Source organism: Odocoileus virginianus, chromosome 19 (assembly GCF_023699985.2).
Source record: "Odocoileus virginianus isolate 20LAN1187 ecotype Illinois chromosome 19, Ovbor_1.2, whole genome shotgun sequence".
In the NCBI taxonomy this organism is placed as follows: domain Eukaryota; kingdom Metazoa; phylum Chordata; class Mammalia; order Artiodactyla; family Cervidae; genus Odocoileus; species Odocoileus virginianus.
The window spans coordinates 25,303,475-25,326,821 of record NC_069692.1 but is presented as its reverse complement, the minus strand read 5'-3'; the positions used below and the strand labels follow the sequence as shown (position 1 = coordinate 25,326,821).

The 23,347-nt window shown below is 46.8% G+C and overlaps 1 protein-coding gene across 4 annotated transcripts in view; it reads left to right on the top strand.

Moving 5' to 3' along the window:
- The first annotated feature begins 719 nt into the window (after positions 1-719).
- FOXO3 (forkhead box O3) overlaps positions 720-23,347 on the top strand; it is a 116,729-nt gene continuing 94,101 nt past the window's right edge. For 2 of the 4 annotated variants that reach the window (XM_070450001.1, XM_070449998.1), the window contains exons 1-2: positions 2,999-3,076; positions 3,204-3,965. In XM_070450001.1, coding sequence (XP_070306102.1) covers positions 3,348-3,965 — 618 coding nt within the window. In that variant the 5' untranslated portion in view covers positions 2,999-3,076; positions 3,204-3,347. Of the gene's footprint in view, positions 2,125-2,998; positions 3,077-3,203; positions 3,966-4,183; positions 4,288-23,347 lie in introns of those variants that run through there. The other 2 variants (XM_070449999.1, XM_070450000.1) reach the window with 2 other exon arrangements.

Here is a 23,347-nt window from a genome sequence, read left to right as displayed (position 1 = left end):
ACGAAACAGCGCGCGAAACTCGCAATCAGGCCCAAGCGGCCGTCTGCAAAGGAAGCCCGTAGCTGCGCTCAGAGAGGCCGCGGCGCGGGCCCCGCCGCGTCCCCCAGCCGGCGCGGGCAGCCCCACGCGCCAGCCACTCAACCCAGCTGCCAGCACAACATTCCATTTAAAAATAACACCCACGTGCGCTGGTAAACAAGCGCGCGCGTCTCCCGGAGCCGCGTGCCCGGGGCGAGCCCGTGCGGCGCGCGTCCGCCCTCCTCCCGCACGTGTCTGCCAGCTCCGCCTGCGCAGCGCTAGCGAGGCCCAATCTCCGCCCCTTCGGCTGGCAGCGCACCGCCCCGGAGTCCCGAGCCCGGCCGCTCCGGGGCCCTAGAGCCCCCTTGCGTTACCAGGCGTGCCCCGCAGAGTGCTCTCCAACTTTCCTCCCCTGATGCCACTTCATCGAGGCGGGACACATCGCCTCAGGTCTGCTCCTTCCCCCCGCAACCCGGTCCTCTCAGACCCTCCTCCTTTTAACTCTCCCTTCCGTCAGCAAGCGAAGGATTGGTTTCTGGGTTCGCCGTCTCTCTGTCCTCTCCTCCCTTCCATCGAATTTTACTCGATTGTTTATTATTTGATGGGGGGGGCGGAGGCGGGGGGCGGAGAGGGGTAACTGGGGCCTGGAGACGGGTTGGCCGCGGCCAGTCAGAGCGCGGCATAGCTTGACGATTGAGCGGTGCAGCGAATGGCAATGCGGCGCAGAGATCCCGGGTCACGCGCTTGTGGATACAATGACATCATCTGTTTGTACGCGTCGAACTAGCTTGGTGCAGGGGCGGGGCCGCGCGTCACTTGAGTGACGGGTCCTGCGCAAAGCCCGGAACCTGGAGTATGGTGGATGGGCGCATTCCTGCCTACGCTGAGTTGGACCTTTTTGTGTATGGGGTTGTTGCCGAGCCCGCTCTGGACTGCTTAAGATACTTCTAGTGACTTGGAAGGATGGGGCGGGATATTTATAAATCAAAATTGATAGACTCTCGGTGTGTGTGTTGCATGTAGTGCATTCTTAGTGCACGAATGAACGACTTGGGTACTGTCGTAGGATAAGGACGTGTGAAGATGTTTTTCTAAACCTGAAGGAGTGTATTTTTAAAAAGTTTAAAAAAAGCACAATGAGCTGTTTTGCCGTCATTTAAAAATTAGACTCATTATTTCCCCTTCACAGTTGTTCAGAATTTGTTCTTGCATTTAGGAATATGGCATAATTTGCTTTTCTCCCGAGTTAGTTACACTTCTCCCCTCGCTGGCCGTGAAATTCATGCACAACGAAACACGACTGCAGTCAAGTGTCCTAACTCAGTTGCAAACCTCCTGATGTCTGATCAAATCTGAGAGCATCAGCTTATCGAAGTCCTGAGGACACCAACATCTTCGCTTGCCAGTATTTTCACGCTGAGGTAACCCTTGCCGCCTGCGGTCAGCATCTTATCTCGGGTGTTACCTGGTGTCGGGTTCTAATGGGGAACCGGACACCAGGGCGGGCCCAGATCGCGGAGCGACGGGGACCCTCCATCGCTAGGGAGGGTGCCAGGCGTCCTGCTCGGAGTCAGGGAGGCCACGCGACTGCGCTCGTTGAGCGTTTGGAGCTCTGCTGGCCCCCTTCCCTCGTCTCCTGAGCCAGCGCCGTGCATTGTTGTCGTTGAGGCTCGCAGGAGGAAGGAGGAGCTGGCAGAGTCTCGGCCCCGGCGCGCGCCCCGACACTCAAGCCTGCAGCCCCGCGGAACCGGGTCGCGCAGGCGCGCGCGCGCACACACACACACTCACGCACGCGAGCACACCCCGGCCCGCCGCCCAGCCCTCCCCCTGGGCGGGGACCCGCCCGCCCGCCGTCAGCCTAGGTTGAGGCACCCTGCGTGTGTCTATAACTTTGTGTTGCTGCCTGGGCCGCTCTGCTTGTGGAAGGGAGGAGGAGGAATGTGGAAGGCGGCGGGGCGCAGGCTGACAGGCGGTTTCTCAGGCGGGCTGCGGCGGCGGCCGGAGCGCCTCTCCTCGGCCGAGGTTGCGCGCCCCCTCCTCACCGTGCCCCAGGCCCGCGCGGGATTGTGCGTCCTCCCCCCTCGTCCCTGAGGGGAAGGAACCGAGGTAGGCGCCGGAGCTGTGAGCGGGTCGACCGCCTTCCCGGCGACTCCGGATCTGCTTCTGAGCTGGGCCAGGCGCTTCCCTTTTCCCTCCCCGTGACTCGGTGTGCGCGCCCCTCTTCTCTCCCGCTCGTGTTTTTAAAGGACTTGAGTGAAGGGGTAAACTGTCAAGATGGCAGCAGCGGGAGCAAGGAGGTGAAGAACGTGCTAGTCTGGGCTTTCTGGCGGCCCGGGAGACTTGGTGCTTCCTGACCTGTTGGAAGATTTACGTTCCGACTTGCCCCCTTCTCCCGTTCTTCACTGGGAAGGGGGTGTAGGGCACAACGCCCGCGGGAGAATAAGCCTCACAAACCCCGAAAGTGGCCGTTGCCGCTGGGCTCGACCCTTTGCAAAGAGCCACCGAGCTGCTTGCCCTCTTTTTTCCCGGCTTCCCTTCTTTCTGGAAGTGACAAGGGCCCGTTTGCGCTCGGACCCACGCTTGCTCTCTCAGCCCGCGGGCGAAGAGGGAAATAGGGAGCTTCCCGCGCCGTCCCCGGGCTCGAGCCCTCCGCTGGGAGGGGGTGGCAGGGGGGCGCGGAGGCAGCAGGGCCGGGAACTGGGAGAAGAGCCGAAGACGCCACAGACTTTGGCGGCGGCGTCGCGGGAAGCACTTGAGCGGGCCGGAGCGAAACATAAACAAACGCACGCCCGCCCGCCCGGACTCGGGCTCGGACCGCCGCCGGGCTGCGCCAGCGCCCGCTGCTGCCCGCTTTAAAGGCGCGGCCCGCGCCCCTCCCCCGCCCCGCCCCTCCCCCTTCTTCCCCGCCCAGCCACCTAGCCCAGGAGAGACCTGCAGCTTCGGCGGCGGCGGGGGAGGGGGTGCCCGGTGCGAGCCCGTCGATTCGCTCCCGTCTCCCCAGCGGCCTGGTCGGGGGGCGGCGTCTGCTGCGCCAGGTTCGCGGGACGCACGTCTCCAGGTCTGCCTGCTCCTGGGAGGCGGTCGCGAAGCGGTGGCGGCGGCGACGGCGGGCGAGGACTCGCCGAAGACTGGGTTCCAGCCCGGGATAACCAACTCTCCTTCTCTCTCCTCTCGTGCTTCCCCAGGCGGCGGCAGTAGCGGCGGCGGCGGCGGCGGCGCCGCCTGGGAGCCCGAGCCTTCTCGGCGCCCCCGTCCCTCCCCCGCCGCACCCCGCCCCGGCGCGAGAGGAGAGAGCGAGAGCCCGAGCCGCGGGCGGGCGGGCGGCGAAGATGGCAGAGGCGCCGGCCTCCCCGGCCCCGATCTCTCCGCTCGAAGTGGAGCTGGACCCGGAGTTCGAGCCCCAGAGCCGGCCGCGCTCCTGTACGTGGCCCCTGCAGAGGCCGGAGCTCCAGGGGAGCCCGGCAAAGCCCTCTGGGGAGGCGGCTGCTGACTCCATGATCCCCGAGGAGGAGGACGATGAAGACGAGGAGGACGGTGGCGGTAGGGCCGGCTCGGCCATGGCGATCGGCGGCGGCGGGGGCGGCCCGCTGGGCTCTGGGTTGCTCCTGGAGGACTCGGCCCGGCTGCTGGCTCCTGGAGGGCAGGACCCGGGGTCCGGGCCAGCCCCCGCGGCGGGCGCGCTGAGCGGGGGGACGCAGACACCGCTGCAGCCTCAGCAGCCACTGCCACCGCCGCAGCCGGGGGCGGCTGGGGGCTCCGGGCAGCCGAGGAAATGCTCGTCGCGGAGGAACGCCTGGGGGAACCTGTCCTACGCCGACCTGATCACTCGCGCAATCGAGAGCTCCCCAGACAAACGGCTCACTCTGTCCCAGATCTATGAGTGGATGGTGCGCTGCGTGCCCTACTTCAAGGATAAGGGCGACAGCAACAGCTCTGCCGGCTGGAAGGTGCGTACCCACCTGGGGCGGGCAGCCGGACCCGCCGGGCCTCCTGCGCAGTGCGAGGCGCGTCTTCGATTCGACGGAGCGCTCCTGCGGGCGCGGGGGAGAGGGGTTGGCAGGGAGAGCCTCCGCTGTGAGGTTTTGGGGGTTGTGTGATCCCGGAGGAGGGGCAACCGGGGACGGCCGCGAAGGTGGCAGGATGGGGAGAGAAGGCTCCTGGGGAAACCTCAGGCCTGGCCAGGTGAGGCGAGGGGTTGAGGGACACCGGCGAGGGAAGGACAGACGGACCGGAGTGTATTTGCCGGATTCCTGGGTCATCGCAGAGAAGGTAGGTCTGCGGCCAACTTTGGAGCAGAAGTCCCCCGTCGTGGGGGTGCGGCGAGGCCGCTGCGGGTGGAGTGAGGGGACGGTTTGGGAGGGGTGGATTTGTGGTTTTCAGTCGGTTGCGGGAGCCTGGTGTGTTGTGACTACCTGGATGAGAACCCTTGTGTCCAAGTTTTCAGCTTGTGGGTGTTCACTCCCACAGGCACATCAGTCCCATTACAGAAAGCGGTGGTTGTAAACCTTTTCCTGGCCGGTTTCCTTTCCTTGCCTGTGTTCACACCTCTGTTCTTCAGAGATGTCCCTACAGCAGGTAGCTTCTGAGATGCTTTGGGGCCTGGCACGGACCAGTCCTTCCACCTCCACGGGGACTCGCTGCACCTGCTGCTTCCCCGCTGAGGTCTGGATTCTGGCGCTGTGTGAGGCAGGGGGTCCAGGTGTGGAGGACTGGCGCCGGGCGCTTCACCTAGGCCTTGGGGAGGGAGGTTTGCTGGCAGGGCTGGACCGTAATGGCTTCTACCTATAAGTGAACCTGAAGAGAGGCTCTCTACAGTTCGTTTTCAGCCTCTTGGGGCACTGGACACGTGGTAGGGAGAGGTGTGGAAAGGCCTATGATGTAATGACTTCCTGCAGTTGGGCATCCAAAGAGATTAACTCCTGTGCCCCTGCTGGGCCGCTGATACCAGCGGCTCTGCTCTTGCACCTCGTCCTCCCGGCCCCATCTCCCGAGATAGGAATGCATACCAGGCTCAAGGGAGCCGTGTGCAGCTGTAGATACCTATCTTTCTGTCAGTTGCTTCTAGTAACAAGTTGGATTTTTTTTTTTAATTAAAAAGGTGGTTTCTTCCTCCTTCTGTCCCTTCCTTTGTCGTCTTTGGGGAGCCCTGTACTTTCTAGGTTCCAGTGGGTGTATAAGAACAGTTTGACCTTAGATGGAGAACTGAAGCACTGGAGAGGATCTAGTATATGAAAAAGCTAAAGAATTTAGTGTCATTGACTTTTAATTTGGTTTAAAAAAAATCTTGAAATATGCCTTAAAAATTTTTTATGGCTAATCTAGGGAAGGGGTTGGATACTTTAAAAGCAAAACAAGTGTTTTGATATTGTTCCACAAATCTATCTCATCCTTGAACAAACGCTGTTATTATGAATCTTAGGTTCGATTCAGTTGTATTGCTTTGCAAAGTAATGCCAGTTGTGTGATAATAGGCTATTTATGAAAAGGATGAGAATTCTGTTTCAAAGCAGTGCTGATGTGATACTTTTAAAAATTGAGTTTTCAAGTGGATAGCAAGGGTCAATCTCAGTGTATAGTGTTAGGAAGGGATGAATTTGTGGGATCTGAGAAGATGGATTGGGTGAGGTGTGGAGTCTTTTCCAAATTTCTCACACTTGAAATTTAGTCCTACATATTTTGGATTTGGTGCAGAGAATCCGTTAGTTAAAAGTTAGCTTTAAGTTAGTTAGAAAGTTAACATAGCAAGGGTTTTCACCTTTTTTATGATTTTTAAGATTATGAAAGTAATTTTAACACCACAAATAATATTTCTTGCATCGTGTTTATGGTTAAAGATAATACCAGTTTATGGCATTTGAAACTTTTTTTTTTAAGATTTATGTGGGTAAGTGTGGCCACCAAAAATAGCCATGAATTGATACTGAATTAATTATATTTTCATGTAGCTTACAGGATCTGCAATAGAGATTTGGGGCCTAGTCTTAAACTTTGTGGTTTTATATCTTAACTACTTTTGGTCTCATGGTTTGTTTTTTCCTTCTCTGCTATCTCATTTTCCTTTAAAATCTTATGAAGCATTGTAAATTGAAACTGCCCAGCAGTAATGTGTTTAATACAGGGTGCATATTTTATGAATATTTTAACTTTAAAATTTTACACCAGGTCCATTTCTGATTATCACATTAAACTAATCCTTGAAGACTATAGAGATATAATTGAGTTAGAGTTTTTGCAAGATGACCTTTACCAAAAGATGCAGCCATGCAGGAACTTCCAAATCTTTGATGATGGAGAAGGCCCTTTGAAACTGGGGCTGCTGGTTTCACATTCCGATTATGACTAATAGCCAAGCTTTTTTGGTGCTTGTGGTTTAGTGGAGGTGGAAGTAGAGGGAAAAGGGAGAGGTCAGGAGCTAAGCGTGACCTATTTCTATGCATCCAAGTTTCAGGAGTTGATTCCTATCATGATTAGTCATTTGGAAGCAGGTGTGTGCTTTTAAGCCACGCTACTTTCATTCTGAGTTTAACATTCAGGTTTTTAACTTATAAAAATGTCTAGAATTCAGGTTAACCTCTCCTGGTCATGTGTGCACACAGGCATAGTGTGCAGTGTCTAGGTCTTACTTCTTTTGTAGCTTTTTGGGCCTTTGTATTATGAGATCTTGTAACTAGAATTATCACCCTAAGAGCATAGAGCAAATTAGAAAAGAGGCCTTAGCGATCAGAATCGAGACCAGTGAATCAAAGCCCTGGTTGCATGTAAGAATTATCTGGGAGCATTTAAGAAATAACAGTACCCAATGAACCTATTTAATTGGGCCGATGTGTGGGTATTGGTTGGTGAGGTTGTTTTTGTTTTATTTTTGAAGTTTCTTCGGTGATTCTGATGTACAGCCAGGATGAGGTTTGCTGATCTTGTTCAGTCCCCTTATTTTATAGGTGAAGATCTTGATTCTTCAGGTTAATGACTTTACTAAGATCACACAACTGGTTAGTACAGAGATAATTAGCAGCCTGTGGCTCTAGAGATCTTTATACACTATTTTTTTCTTTTTAAATTGATCCTTTCTAAAGGTTATGTACTAAGCACTGGGTAGTCTTAGATAAGTAGAAATTGTTTTCCTGAAAAGCATATTTGTCTCTCCATCTAAAAATTCTTGGTTATTATTTCAGCATTGGGAAGATGAATGATTATTGGTAGAGGCTGAGTGAGTACACAGTGTCTGTATAGCTGTCTGGTGCCTATCAGGAAGGGTACTTAGGAACTGTGAAGTGACGAAGGTGGCAAAAAAGGAGCATTTTAACAAAAGGAGGAAGCTCTTGGTTAACTTGAATTTGTCAGATGCAAACCGTGCCAGGGAGAAAGGTGATAGCTATCTCGCAGGTTCCCTTACCTCGGGCATTAAAGTAGAAATGAATAATCAGATGTGGTTAAAGGGGGAAAAGGTTACATTTCCTTTAACTCAGATTAAGCTTACTTGCACTGCACCCATAATTGAGCTGGTGAGGTCTCTGTTTCCTCCTGTCTCAGGCAGACCTCTAGAACTCCAGGGTTTACCTGGTGAGGCCCATTTTTCACTGATTCTCCTGCACACACCAACTCATCTGTGCTTCCCATGGGTCAGGGCACAATAATGCTAGGCGGCTATGAGTTTCTCTGGTGGTTCCTGCAACTTCACAGATGTGAGAGGACTTCTGCTGCTGCAAGTGACCGAGTCTTCCTTTGTGTGAGGATGTGTCCTCTTGCCGATTCTTCCCAAGGGTGAAAGATGAGGGCTGGCCTGCCCCGTGACACTTGCTCCCGTCCTTACAGATGAATGCACCCAGTTCCTGTTCACATACTGTAGTTTTTAAAGATGTTATTTTAACTGCAACTTTGATGTTTAAAAATATTTTTTTTCAACAATTTCAAAACAACAGAGGCATAATAATTTCATACTGGCCTCTGATTTTGACCCCAGTCACCTTTTGGACTAACTCATTAAAGGGCCAGTTAGGGTTGTGCTGTACGAGGAATCTCTCTTCAGCTTGGCCCCTGTTGCTGAAATACTGTTTTGTAATTTCCTTCGGCAGTACTGTCTTCGTCAGTACTGTCTTCGTCAGTGATTCTCAACTAACATACTTCCTCTTTCTACAGTGGCGGTACACTAGGGGGACTGTTTTTCTTCTTTTTCAAAGCTGTGTCATCGATGTAAGAGGTGAAGAAATTGGCCATTTTAGACTTTGATCTGTGAGCCCCATGTAGCAGAGAGGCGCTTTTAAAAAAGCAGTTAAGTGTTTGTTTTGATATGTTTATCTTCTTCTTTGAAAATGAAATGAAACTATGCAGACTTATTTTTAGGAGTTTTTAGGAGGGTTCTATTTTAAGGGAATGATACCATAGAAGAACATCTGTAGTTAAACTTTTTAATACTGTACTTATGATGCTTACTTAAAACCAGCACGATATTTTTATTTGGAAAATTTGTGAAGAAGCCTTGTCCCGCTAAAAAAATCATTTACCTGATTTGCAAAAATTTAGCAGACACGGTTCATCTAAAGATCTTTATAAAAATGCAAGGATAAGACTGTTTAAGCTGGTGCCTTCTGAGGAGATACCCAGCTTACCCCTTGCTGATCAGTTTCTGGATTACCTGGACTGGAGAGAATGGAATTTATTTTGTTTTCATACTCTTTTGTCTGGTCGGTGAGGAACAGGCTCAATCCTATTTTTGACTCCTCGTTTTTCTCCTCACCTTTTCCTGTATCACAAATGGAGGAGCCCTGAGGGCCACTTGGACTGCTGCTATAAAAAGAGCTGGGGATGACATATATGCAGGTGGGTTGTATCAGTGGATGATACAGCTGGTGCAGAGTAAGTGAGTAAACGACTGAAGAGAGAAAACCCTTTTTACTCATTTGCATCTCGTGCCATTTCATTCATTCAGCAAATATTTATCAAAGGCATACAGTGTGCAGGGCGTTCTGCCGGGCCCGGGGATGTAGTGGTAACTCAAGGCAGATAAGGTTCCAGTTCACAGGAGTTTGTGTTCTCTTGGGGGAAGACAGAAAATAAACATGCAAATCTGTGCCCTGTAAACTTGTCATCGTTGCCCCTTCTGTTTGCCTTTTTCCCATTTGTATTTCTGCTTTCCTTAGTGCTTTGGCTCTCTGCAGAGAAGTCACCGGCAAATGGCAAAGTGGATGTTGGGCCCTGGCTTGGAGCTGGCCTTTAGCTCTCTGCAGATCATAATTTTCAACTTGCTTTGGAGATGCAGGGCCGCTGTCACATGGCTCCTGTAGTTTGATCTTTTGGGGAGAAGCTGGGATTAGAGCACACTGGTGGCCCTGGACTCATCTTGGGCCCCCAGTTCTGCCTTGTGGGGCCACGATATAGGACCAGCCTCTTGGAGTGGATGTGGAGCCTTGATGCAGTCGAATTGTCTGCATGACTTCTTGTCTCAAATTAAAAACTAAATGAAGTCTTAAGGATTATCTAAATACTTCATTTTGCAAGTAAGGAAACAGGCAGGAACATGTGAGTGACTAGCTCAGGGACCCACAGCTAGCAGGGGTGGAGTTAAATGTGTCCGTGAGCCCAGGGCACCAGTGTTCTGTAATGTCTGTTGCTAACCATTGTGGTTTCACAGCTGTTTGAGTCAGTGCCTCCATTTCTGCAAACTCTTACTTCATTTTCTCTCCTCTGCTCCCCTCCCCCATCCTCTAGATTGACTGGCTAGCAGGAGAGTAGTGGTGTTTCTCTTTTTGCATTCTCTATTGGCACTCTCAGCTTACCTTGCTGGGAAAGCCTATTCTCTCAACCTCGCCCTACCCTGCTCACCTCCTGACTTCTATCTGTTCCTTTTGTCATTTTTCTGTGACTCCTATATATTCTCAAGAACAGTGTAAGAACCTTGAAAGCAAGGAAGGTACCTACGAGACAAAAAGCATTTCTGATAACTTGGAGCTGCTTTGGGGCTGATTATGTCCTCAGCCCATGAGCTTAGCCTTGTTCTGGGACAGTGATACTGAAAGGGGATGATGTGACTCAGGAGTGGAGTGATGTCATGTGTAGAATCTTTTGGATACTTAGAGCTACAACGGTAGCCCAGACCTCCTAGTGTTGGTATTGATGTGATGTCATGTAATTATGAAGTGGTGCTGTAGTATCTGAGGCATTTCTTACAGTGTCTTGTTTCCTAGTGTCGAAGTCCCTGCAAACTTCATCAGTGCCAGGTGTTACCCATCACAGAAATGGAGAGAAACCTGATCTTGGGATTACCTTTCCTGAAGAGAAAGTTGAAGTCATGTTTTCCTTCTGTGTGTGGACCCCGCTTTATGCAGCATCAGTATTACTGTCTAGAAAGAATCACCAAATATACATATCCACTTCCGAAGCAGAGCTCTGGTGTAAAACTAAGTTGTCCGTAATGTTCTGCATTTGCAGGTGTAAGTCTCAGATGCACTTGAAGTTTTACATAATGGATTGGTAAAAACAAGTCACAGATGAAGGAAGAAGAGATAGTGAGCAGTCTGAACCAGACCTGTCCAGGGCCAGTCTGCCTGTTTTCCGAGATGGTTTTCTTAATAGGTGTTTTGGCTACTGATTATCATGGAAAACCCCAATTCTGATCAAATCAGTGTCCAGACAGGCTCAGCATCTGTCACCATTTTATTTTGACCAAATGACTTCCATTTCTCAGTATTACAGTTTCCCCAGTTGGAAAAAGAAGTAAAATAGCAAGCATCTGTAGAATATTGTGATGTATCACTCCTTTCTGGTGAAATAAAAATGTATGGAGTATGCTTCAAGCTGGGCTTTTCTCCCCCCCAGAATGTGTATTTTCGCTTGGACCTTTTTGGGAGATTTTAATCTTGAGACTTTTTCTCTGCAGTGTGTCAGTCCTTACTATGAAATAACGGTACAGAGTCAAGTGGATGAAGTTTTCTGGTGGCCTGTGGTACTTGCATTCATTTGGTCCTCTCATAATTGTGTGTGGTGAAGAAGCCAGCTTATCTTCTGGGAGCTCACCATGCCTGGGTATCCAAATGCACCCCCATTCTGCAATGGAGAGATGAGCTTAGAGCACGGAAGCTGTGGCTCACTTGTAGCAGGGAAGGCTAAGGTGGGAAGTGGCCCTTTCCACAGACAAATGCAATGCATTAGCTTTCCTCTGGAGTGAACCCATAATAATTCCAGCAATTGCCTTTTGACAGTTTTCAGTATGTGTTTTGTAATTTCTTATTTATTTCTGTGAAGACATTTGAGTGTGCATGTGTGGGAGAATCCACATCGTATTTTTTCTTGTGTTTTGGATGTCTAGTGAAATTAATAACTTGGCTCCTGCAGCCATTGAGAATTTTCTTTAAATTTAGAGCCAGTAGAGGGAGTGCACATGTCTTTAAACTGATCTCAAGTTCTTTTCCCCACATAGCGAAAATAATACCTTGGTTAAAAACACCAAAAAAAAAAAAAAAAAAGATCTGTAATATATAGTGTTTCTGTGTAGCCCTATGTCATTGTTAGAAAAGGACAATTTGGAGGAGAGAGTGTTTAAAAACCTAAGGTAACTTTTTTAAAAAGGAACTTTGGTCTTCTGAGGCTTAGGGTCTAATTCCCATCCTCAAATAGATAAAGCCTTTTTAACTGAAAATTTTCCTCCTTTGTTTTACATGTTTTTGCTACTTCAGTCTTTTTAAAACTTATTTATTTTTTAATTGAAGGATAATTGCTTTACAGAATTTTGTTGGTTTCTGCCAAGCATCAGCATGATTCAGCTGTGGTCCTTCACTCTTGAAAACATGTGAAAGTTCATCTGTACCTGAGAGCAAGCTTCACAGTATGTCAAGATCAGTGGGTTCTGTGTTCTAGTGCTCTTTTGATTGGAGACTCTTGATATTTTCCAAGACATCATTTTCCTGTAGGTGAAAGAAAGGCAACACCTATGTTATTCTTAATTCAGATTTAGCAGTCATGAATCCACTGGAGATGATAGCTTTGCAGTTTTGTAATCTAAAATTCTGCAGTTCTGTGTTCTGTAGTTTGTCACACCCTCCACATTGCCCCATATTTTGGTGGTGGTGGTTTATTTTAATTTGGGAGCTGTAGTGGGTTGAATAGTACACCTCCAACCCCCCCATTAAGGTCCACCTGTAACCTCAGAGCGTAACCTTATTTGGGAATAGGATCTTTCAGGAAGTAATTAGTTAAATTAAGATGGAGTCATGTTGGATTCATCTGGGCCCTAGGTCCAGTGACTGGTGTCCTTATGAGGAGAGGAGAGGACATGGTAGATGCAGAGAAGGCTACATGAACGCCACGGCAGAAGTTGGAGCAATGCAGTTACAAGCCAAAGAGCACCAGATTGCTGGGGGACCCCGGAAGCCGGGCAGAGGCCAGGCAGGACCCTCCACTGGAGCCTTCAGAGGGAGCAAGGTGCTGCCCACACCTTGATTTTGGACTTCTAGCCTCCAGCACTGTGAGAGAATAAGTTTTTATTGTTTGAAGCCCCTAAGTTTGTAGTAATTTGTAATGGTAGCCTTAGGAAACACACAGGAGCACAGGGATGGAAGAGAGGAACATGAAGGGTTGCAGATAGAGGAGAAGAGGAAAAGGTTTTATTTTATTTTTAAAATTGAGATATAATTGACATAACAACATTATTAGTATCAAGTGTACAACATAATGATTTGGTATTTATACATGTTACAAAATGATCATCACTCTAAGTCTAGTTTAAACATTTTTCTTTTTTTTTCTTGTATTGAGAACTTTTTAAGATTTATTCTCTGAGCAACTTTCAGATACCTAGGTATTAACTGTATTCACCAAGCTGTATATTGCATCCCCAGGACTGACATTTTGTAATTGGAAGTTTGTCTCTTTTGACCCGCTTTACCCATTCATTTGCCCTCCCTCTGAAGTTTTATTTAGATTAAAATTAAAATGTTAATCACTCCTGGGCTACTTTCTGGTAACTTAAATTTCTTCCTTCTTCATCCTGCTGTGAGGCAGGGAAGGGAGGTATGAATTCCCCTGATTTCCCAGTGAGAACTGCTGCAGCTGGTCCTCGCGCCCTCTGTTGAGCGTGCATCCTGGATGCCCTCCCTGACCCTCCCACTGTCTTACTCAGTTTCTACTTCTTGGCCTATTTCGTGAAGCTGGTGGAATGACTGTACTTGGGGAGTGTGGACTTGAGGTTTAAGGCCAAGGTCTAGCTGAGAGCTTTGGTCTAGGATAGTCAGTTTTTCAGGGAGGGAACAGCCTGGGTCCTCAGTGGAAGGAGAGGGTTGAAGAATTCTCTCTTCCCAATCCTAGTCAGGCTTGAGAAGATAGAGCCCCATCAGGTTCACTGCCGTCCATGGTGGCAGTGAGGATAATCCGAATCTCTCTGGAGTCTCCTTGGCTCCTCCTGTGCTTGGATCAAGCCCTTTCAAAGTATCAGCCAACACTCTGGAGCCTTCAGGCTCCCATCCCTGCTGTATACATTTATGTCTGCTAAACCCAGCCATCCTGAAGGAGCATAGAGTGGCCGTCCTCATCGAAGTAGCAGCAGGTGTTTTCTAGGTACTGTGAAGGTGTTTGGATTGAATTGTTCACAAGCATTTCAGAATTAGAATTGCATCTGTTTATGCTCATATTTCAAAATAGTATTTTGGGAAAGGGGAGCCAGGATTATAAATCAATTGGAAACACAGTTTGGTTTTTACAATAAAAAGAGGGGTTTGACACAAATATTCTGAAGTCTAGTTAATAATAATAGTAGCTATGATTTAGTGAATACTATCATATGCCAATTATGTAGATTTTTTACATCTCATATTGATCCTACATATTAAGCATTTAAGTATAAACCCAATTTAGAGACAAGAAAATGGTTCAGAGAAGTTTAATTGCTTGGGATTCAGAGGAAGGCTTCTTTGAACGTCAGTCTTTTCTGCTATGCTTTGCTGCCTCCTGAGTGTGGTGGGACTTTGTGTGGGGGTGAGTACAACAATAAAATTAAATAGCTGCCATTGAAAAAGTTGCTACTATGTGCCGCATTCTTTGTATATATTACCATCAATCCTTGATGTTAATCTTTCAGAATGGTGTCTTGAATGTTTATCTTCTGAACTGTGACTGACTCTGGGTAACTGATACCTTTCTGTGTTGAGGGGAGGAGTAGATATACACCCATGATTTAGGCTCCTGCCCATGATTTTGCCTGAGCGAATAATTTTAAGAATCCAGTCAGTGCCTGGGCTCTTAGTGGAGCAGTGTAATTTGGGGATTTCTATTTCTGTTTGGGTGCTGCCTTAGTAAACCACTGTTTAACCATGGTTTACTATGGGTCAGATAGTGTACTAGTGTTCAGAACTAATAGGGTGATACCATAGTGTGTGGAAAATCCTCAGGGCTAGGCTATTATCTCTGAGAAATTTCCACCTTGGGTATATCTGTGCTTCTATAGGCTTCAGGTAGGTAAATGGATGGAGATAATACCACCAGGAGAAATGGAATTCAGGGAAAAAAAGACATTTATAAAAGGTTTCTTGCAGAAGTGTGGTCGAAGCCCAGTCAGATCTCAAAGGTATTAAAGCATATTTTGTGAGGTGGTTGACCCTTTCCAGTGCAGTTACCAACAGGTTTAAAGGCAAGATAGACATAGAAAATGTTGCAAAATGCAAGCTGCTGGCCAGGTAAAGGGTTTATCTTATTAAGGCACTTACTGCTTTTGTCTTCAAGGTAGAATATGTATGAGTAGGACCTAAAATGATGGTTTTAATTGGCCACAGGAATACAGCACCCATGCACCCTGAGATAAAACATGGCTTGCAGAACGCTAATCCCATGTGTGTGTTGGAAAAAATTTTAGAACTCTCAGTTTCACAGTAAAGATAGGTGAGTAGTGTCTGGAAAGTGTCCAGAAGATAGACTGAAACCCTGTGATAAATGTGGAGCAGGCAGAATGGCTCTGCCTGATAACTGAGTGAGGCCAGGGTATGGGGTGTGGTGGGGCCAAAGGCAGTTACAAAGAAGGTGGCCTTGGCCTCTGTGGACTTTTAAAGGTACAATTCTGGGTATAAACCTGAAGTTGAAGGAGGGCATAGAATTACATCCAATACAGCTTGTTAGATGTCTCCTTGAAAATTGGTATTACATTAAAAAGATCAAATGGAGAGTTAAGCTGTTAATTCACACAATTCAAATCTCAGAACTGCTCCCCCCACCAAAGTGTTGTAATAATTAATTTCTTAAAAAATGATAGTTCTTTCATCATAAATTATCTAAATAATTGCCTCAGTTCCATATTTCACATTAAGTTTGGCTGAATGATGTTTAAAGCCTCCTCTCCTTTCTCTTTTTAGTTTTCACTTCTATTTTACTTAATTTTTTTTTTAATGCAGTTTTACTTCTAATGCTGTAATGGTTTCATAAAGTAAAATCACTCTCTCGACATCTCTCCATTAAAACTTCTTGTTGGTAAATTCCTTTAAAATTCTTCCTAATTTAAAAGTCAGTTTTTGCTGTTCATTTCTTCTAGAATTTTTACTGTGTATGATAGCTGGTCTGGACTAGCTATTCATTTCCAATCAAGGACTTGTTAATCTTACCTATCATACGTTTTCATCTTGGTCTGTATTTGAGTACCTTGGTTTTTTTTTTTTCCCTTCTTTCCCCAGCTGGTAGAATGAAAAGGAGCATGCCTTTATTCACTAGTTATTTGTCAGAACAGTCCAATTAGCAGCATTAGTTTGCCATTTATGAATATACCTATGATTATAAATAAACAGTGGCCCACAGACTACATTTTAAGCAAGGCAATTTTTTTTTAAGTAAAAATTGACACTGAGCCCCAGACATTCCTGTGAATTTTTTTAAAGAATAATGATCAGTTATTTTGGGGGGCATCATTTGTGTAATCCTGAGAAACCAGAATGGGCCTTAGAAATGTTATGGGCCCGACTCTTTCAAAGTTGTCTTCCGGATGAAATAGGTGTGAATGTGCTTGCTTCAGCAGAGTTGGGCTCTTAAGCTCCTGATAGGCAGCTTCCTAGGTGAGTTGGTATACTGTTTCTTGAAATTAGTGGCCTCGTTCAGGCCTTCTGTCTCCAACCCTGTCCAGTACAGATAAGCTTACTGCCTCCTCTTTGAATAGATGTGTGCCCTGTGCTCAACGGAATTTTCTAAATCAGTCCTGTTTAGTCTCCTTCCTTTACATGAAAGATCCTTTTTTTCCAGGCTGGAAGTCTAGGTGATCTGGGCCACGTGTTAGGCTTCACCACAGTCAACCTTCATGTCAATCTCGAAGGTGAAATTTGGTATCCGATTATACTGCTCGGCTTACTGGGTCTTAGTTCCCTTATCAGAGATTGAACCCTGGGCCCTCAGCAGTGAAAGCATGAAGTCCTGACTACTGGACCGTAGGGGAATTCCCTGGCATCTGATTGTAGGCATCTTTTAGTAGGTGTTCTTTGGGAGGAGTGAGAGGTTTATTCTGATAATCTCATAATATCGGGGAATGCTCCAAGTTAACTTGTGGGTAGTCAGTGCTGAATTAAGCAAAGCACCATGTGTCAAATTAGGAGAGCTGACTTGTGGTGGTATGGGCTCCCTGGTGCTCAGCCGCGAAGAACCCACCTGCCAATGCAGGAGACACAGGTTCAATCCCTGGGTCAGGAAGATCCCCTGGAGAAGGAAATGGCAACCCACTCAAGTATTCTTGCCTGGGAAATCCCATGGACAGAGGAGTGTGGCAGGCTGCAGTCCATGGGGTCATCAAGAGTCGGACACAGCTGAGTGACTGAACAACAACTTGAGGTAGTGAAAACTACCATCCTCCAAATTGATTTTTAACATAATGACTTCACAAATGAATGTTTTTATCAAAAATTACCATGCTCGTTTTTAAGATGCATATTTTCCCACATCTTGGTTTTCTAATCACATCAGGGCTTTAAATTGATGAATAAGTTTTGACTGTTAACACAGTGGGATAACATCTGGGTTTTTCTCTCTGGGCTCCCTGTGTTTGTCCTGCTGTGAGCACAGATACTTTTCACCTGACTTCGTCTGTGTTACCTGAGCTGAGGTTCCTGCTGTGTCCCCTGACCAGCAACACTGCGTTCTTCTCACCGCTTTGTTTTGTGTTCATCATTAAATCTTAAATGGGATCATAAAGCTTTCATATGTCTTTTCTAGCTGTTACCTCATGCTTCTGTGCTTAGTCAAGGAGGAAGAGAAGAAAATAACTCTATCTTGGTTTTATCATCTGCATCACATGATTTTACAACTTGGAAAACTCACTTGTCAGTGTGGTTACTGGGGAGATAATTTTGATTACCGTGGGCTCTGAGTTACTGTTGTCATCCCTTCCCTCTTTGCCACCCTTTTGGGAAAAAAAATTAATTTTGCTCAAGGATACATTTTATTGTTTTTCAGGCACATGATTTCAAAGTTGAACCTTGTGAGACGTTAAAGCTCTTTGCTTCAAGTTCAGTTATTCACTAACTCTTCTGAAAAAAAATAGTACCCTTTTAAAAAAGGGTTTCCTGGTATTTCCTTTGGACTGTAGCCTTGTCTTTGACAAGTGAGGGCACTTCCTTGATTATCTAGCTGTTTCTGATTTTTGAACCTGAGACTGTCAGTGTTGGGTTGAGCCTTAGCTGAGTCCCAAAATCTAAGAGCCCCAGTTTTACTTGTCCTAATTGCTCCCAGCTGCTGTCCCATTCTTTCCTGTTTTGTGTCACTAGACATTAGCTGAAGAGGTCTTCCTGTCCTCCTTCCCTCTTTCCCATCACCCATGATCTCTCTGGGACCTTTCTCCTACATCATTGGTTTTCAACCTTGGCCGTATTTGAGAATCACAGGGAGCTTTTAAAAACACTGCTGTCTAGGTCCAATCTGAAACCAGTTAGGTTAGAATCTCTTGGTATAGTGCCTGGGCATCTATATTTTTTAAAGCTCCCAGGTAGTTATGGTGTGCAGTTAGGGTTGAGAACATTGCTTTAGAAAAAATGAGAGATTTTGACTATGAAAGTTATCAGCCAATTTAGTAATGACTTTTAGGTCTATTTCCACCCTCTCCTCCATGGGGAGATTACAAGGTGGAGTTTACTCCCTGGAAGTTCCATATAAAAAGGGAGGAGTGCTGTCAAATTGGGATCTGAGAGAACAGTTGACTTCTAAGACAAGGGCGTCATTATTTAATAAACTGTGTTTAACTAGGATTTCTTCTCTACTTTCTTTTGAGTAAATGGATGTGGTTTCTTTAAAGTTTTCCAGCTCCCACTTGTTTTTCTAGTCTCCACTGGACCTTATTTAACTAATTTCAAAGTGTTAGGGAATTTGTAAGAAGAGATGGTGCTAGTTCAAGTTATGGTATGATTCTTGCAATCTGAGACAGATAAACTCGCTCTTCCTCTTTTGTGCAGCCTAATCTGATATACTAGAGGGTTCTACCATGTTCTGATGCTTTAAGCTAGTGCTTCTCAAAGCGTGGTCCCCACACCAACAGCAGCAGCATCACCTAGGAACTTTTTGGAAATTCACATTCTTGGCTCACCTCAGGCATACTGACTCAGAAATTCTAGACCCAGCAATCTGTGTTGTCACAAGGCTTCTAAGTAATCCTGCTGCAAGCTCAAGTTTGAGAACCGCTGCTTTTAGTCATTCACTGAGTCCAGATTGATTAGGAGTCAACAATCAAATTTTTCATGCCATCTTGACTTCAGAGGCCTGATAAGAGTGGAAAAAGATGAACAGAGAGCTTGCACTGGTATCTGTGAAGATATAACAGAGTTCTTGGCCCTAGAATAGACTTTCCTCATTTGCTGTATAGCTTTCTGTGCAGTCAAGGTCACCAACCTCCCCCTCACCTGCTGCTAAGTCGCTTCAGTCACATCTGACTCTTTGCGACCCCATGGACTGTAGCCCGCCAGGCTCCTCTGTCGATGGAATTCTCCAGGCAAAAATACTGGAGTGGGTTGCCATTTCCTCCTCCGGGGGATCATCCTGACCCAGGGATTGAACCCACATCTCCTTTGGCTTCTGCATTGCAGGAGAATTCTTTACCACTGAGCCACGGGGGAAGTCCTTTCCCCTCCCCCAGAAACAATAATAAAGAATCTGCTCAAGTGCACAGAGGAAGCCACGTGTTCACCCTAGTGCGTATACTCTATTCAGAGGACTGTGTTTAGGTTGGATTCTTGTTGTTTAGTGATCTTTTCCCGTGCTTATTTGTTTTGGTCTTTGGGGAATGTTCCTAGTTTAAGACCAGCATCAGACATCAGCCTGACTCATCCACAGACGGACGTGGGACATGTGGAGGAGAGATAAGATTAAAATGTGCTGGGTGTAATCAGTGTGAGAGGGTGAGTGAAGTGAAGGGAAGAGTGATGCTGCTTTCGTGCTGAGGTCAGAGGCAAGGCATGGATCTCGGCCCAGAGTCTTAAATGGTGCTCGGCCTCTCCTACTACAAGGTGAAGCTAGGTAGAGATCAAACTAGCTGCTTGTCAGTATCATTGGATTCTGTAGTCCATTAAACAGGGCCTCACGATCAGCTGTATCTAACATAGCTATTGGCTTTAGGAATATAAATAGTGCAAAGAACAAGGGGTTGGCTGGGTCTTAGAAGTTCATTGCAGGACCGCTTAACAGCTACTTCAGGATGTTGCCTGAGATTCATAAATCATATATTGGACACATATTAAAAAAATATGATTAGTTTGGATTACAAATTTTTCTGCAGTTGAATAGATACCATTTTCTGTATCAAGCCCTACCCGAGATGACTCAGCTTGGATGCTGAGCTTTAGTGGGACAGTAAGTAATCTGGTTTTCTTCTTGGGAATGGGGAGGGCAGGCAAGTTACTCTCCTCAGATTCACCAGGATTCTTGGGAAGGATCAAGAAGGCAGGTTCAGTTGTTGGAACATCAGAAGATTCACGCGGTAGTGGGGAAGACTGTGTTGAGAGGCTTATGTCTGGGGCCAGAGTTTGGACGAGAGTCCCGAATATGGTGCCCTTAACGCCATGAGCAGTATTCAAAGTTGGACTCCAGGAGAGTGCTCAGGCCTTTCAAAGACGTCACACATCAGTCAGCTGGTGGAAACCTGAGTGTCCCACATGGTAGGATGCTTCCCAAAGCAGCTGCTGCTTGCAGATGAAGAGACACATGTTAGTTCACTTCCATTTTAGTTTCCGTAAAGAATGGACTGCTGCTTGCATGTTCGGCAGGCAGGCTGCTGGTGGTGTATGTTGAAAAAAACACCTGATATTAAGGATGCATTTATAGAGGAGTACAGTGCCTTAAGGAACAGCCAGGCCAGCCAGGCTTCTAAGAAAAAGCCTGCCTGGCAGCCATGGAGAAGGCGTGATTCCCAGTCCAAGGACCAGAGGGGTCTGAGTCTTTAGCTCCAGTGGCCCAGATATGAACATGGAAGTAAGGCATGTCAATCTGCTCAGCTCCTCTTCAGAAATCCCCTCTGCCAGGTGGTAATGGACGCCTCTGGTTTTGAGGATATGGTCCCTAAGTCCTGACTTCTATGGGAGAAGTCATAGTTGAAGCTAGAAAGTTTTTATCCCCCTCTCCCAACAATTGTATCTTTGAGCTGTACTGGTGGGAATGGATGTGATGTGTGCAGGCATGGCGTTAGGTTGATGCATCATTTTCATGGTGTAACTAAAATCTACTATTAATTGAACACTTTTTTATGTGCCAGACACTGCTATGGGCTTTACGCATATTAGCTCTTCTTTAAGATGGGGAAACCAATGGATAGGGTGGTTATGTGACTCGGCCAAAGTCATACAGTTGGGAAGGGATAGAGGTGGGATAACCTCTATCAACATGTCTCTACGTTGACTAAATTAACTCCACAGTCAGTAATTCAAGCTTTAGGGATTTTGATTTTATACAACTGCCTGAGATCTCACTGGGCTGTTTGTTCCTACCATCTCTCTCAGTTTGGTTTAAAAGAGGAAGGAGAGGAGTTTGCGTGATCTTCTATTGAGTTGAGGCAGATGTGTTACACCTGGCTTGTCCCTCTTTCAGAACCTGAGAGGAACAGACGTGAGTGTGTATTTGTGGACAAGCATCCACAGTGAGCACAGAAGCCTTGTAAGACTTGCAGTCCTGTGGAATGTGATTATGCTTAGGGATAGGACCTCTCCAGACTGCCTGTTTTCTCCAGACTGCTTGCAAAGCAGATTTAAGTGAAGTCGTACACACACACACACACACACAGCCCCAGGAAAAAGGAGAAATCCCCTTTCTTCCTTGGTTTGGTATAGGCCATTTATTTACTAGCCATAGAAGCAAGCATGTACCAGCTTCGTTTAGATTAAACACAGGGCTCATCCTAAACCTCTTGTTTTCCAGATGTGAGGGGCAGGCCCAGTGGGCTTGTGAGTTGTCCTGGAAGTGGGAGTGGAGGGGAAGCGTGTGCGAAAAAGGCCGTGACACCCAGCCCCAGGTGCAGGTGGGAAATAGTTTTTCATCCCAGAAGTCACGTGGAAGTCTATATCTATCTAGTTGTAAGAGGTCAGAACTAATAATATATTTTTTAAATTGATTTATTTATTTTAATTGGAGGCTAATTACTTTACAATATTGTAGAACAAGTAATATTTTTAAAAGGAGTGTTTAAAAGGAAAAATTTGCATTTTGCATGTAAATAGAAAATACAGGAGGTGTTTGTAAGATAATGCATTTATCCTATTTAAGCTCATACTTTCTAGTTAAGGTTTTCATCATGTAGATGGTGAGTGACTCCTTCAGAAAATGTTAAGGAATGGGATTATTTCTTTTTTGAAGAGAGAGTTTTCAGGACAGACTTTTGATATTTTGTTTTCCCCTTCTTCCTGGATATTCATATAGGAACCAAAAAAAAAAAACAACAGTGCAGTAGATCAGCCAGCCCTCGATTCTGTTCTCCACCACTTGTGTGAGGTGTGACTAATGCCACATCTGCCAGCCCTTTACTCCTGACTCTTGGTAGCTAGACCACCCTTCTGGGCACCCCCACGTTATGTATCCAACGTTTCCCTGTTCATCTCACCCGGACCCTGCTTCCTTAGGGATTTTCTTGGGAAAGGACTAATCTGAGAAACACATTGATGCTAAGTTGATGCTGGAACCTCTGAGTTCCGGGACTGAATGCCTCGGATGTTGTCTGATCGCTCCCTTTATTTTCTGGAGGAGGAAATTGAGGATGAGAGATACCCAGCACACAGGGAGGCCACTCTTAGCTGTTAGCTGCCTCAGTGGTCAGCCCAGTCATTTTTACAGAGGATGACCTGCCCCACCATCTGATGAGGGTCTGTGCACCGGCTGATACCGGCCTGGACAGGTTCCTCACTTTGGACAGCCCAACACTATTTATTCTCCAGGGAGGAACAAGGTGTTTCATTTCTGCTGTAGACAGTGTGGAGGCATTCTGAGGAAGTGCATTCTGAGGAGACCCTCGGGCAGCCAAAATGCTGTCTCATAAACCTCTGGATCTTGAAGAGTGACGGCCTGGTGGCAGCTGTGTTATCCGGAGTGGTGGGGCCTAAGTTTTCTTAAGTGGTTGTAACTTGGAGGTGTGTGACTATGGGAAAGAGTTGCACTGCATGTAATGTTTCCAAGAATTAGTTACTTTGTGCCTGGGGATGGGGGGTGAGGAGTGGGTACTGCTGCCTGGGTCACTGGTTTTAATTGGCAGCAATTTGCTGCAAGGAACATTCATGGTTCCATCAGTCTTAATGCTGGGCAGCCTGTACGTTACATCTGTTGGGTAGACTTGGAGTCTTTTATTGAGAGTTAAGTCCCCAAAGCAGCTTTCTGTAACTATTAAAGTCGATTGATAATATTTAAGCTCTTTTGTAGACACTGGAGAAATTTTGTAGTCTTTGAAATAAGCAGTTTCTTTGGCTTTGGCATTGAGAGGAAAAGTGCCACTTCTAGTTACTTTTAATGTTACCAGGAACTCTCAGACTCTGTGCTGATTGTTTACAGGTTTATAGCAAATAGGATTTCTAATGTGGTGAATGAATCCATATGTGCCCTAAAGGTGAACTAAAAATACAGCAAGTTATCTGACTAAAGCTCACGTGAATGTAAGATTTTCCAGCCACACAAGTTTTTGGAAGCTCTGGTCCCTCCCTAGCAGGTTGGTGGCAGTGGTACTGGCTTCTGTAGCTTGGGCCAGGGTCTAGGTCTTACCCAGGGCTCACACGGCATGGTCCTTTGGGGACAGGAGATGAGTCGCAGCCGTGATGATTCATTCATCTGCTCTCACTCGGCCAACAGGGTGATGTGTGGATGACCACGATGGTTGTAGAAGTAAGTGGGCACTGCTGCCCTAGTGAGCGTCTGGGCAGCTGAG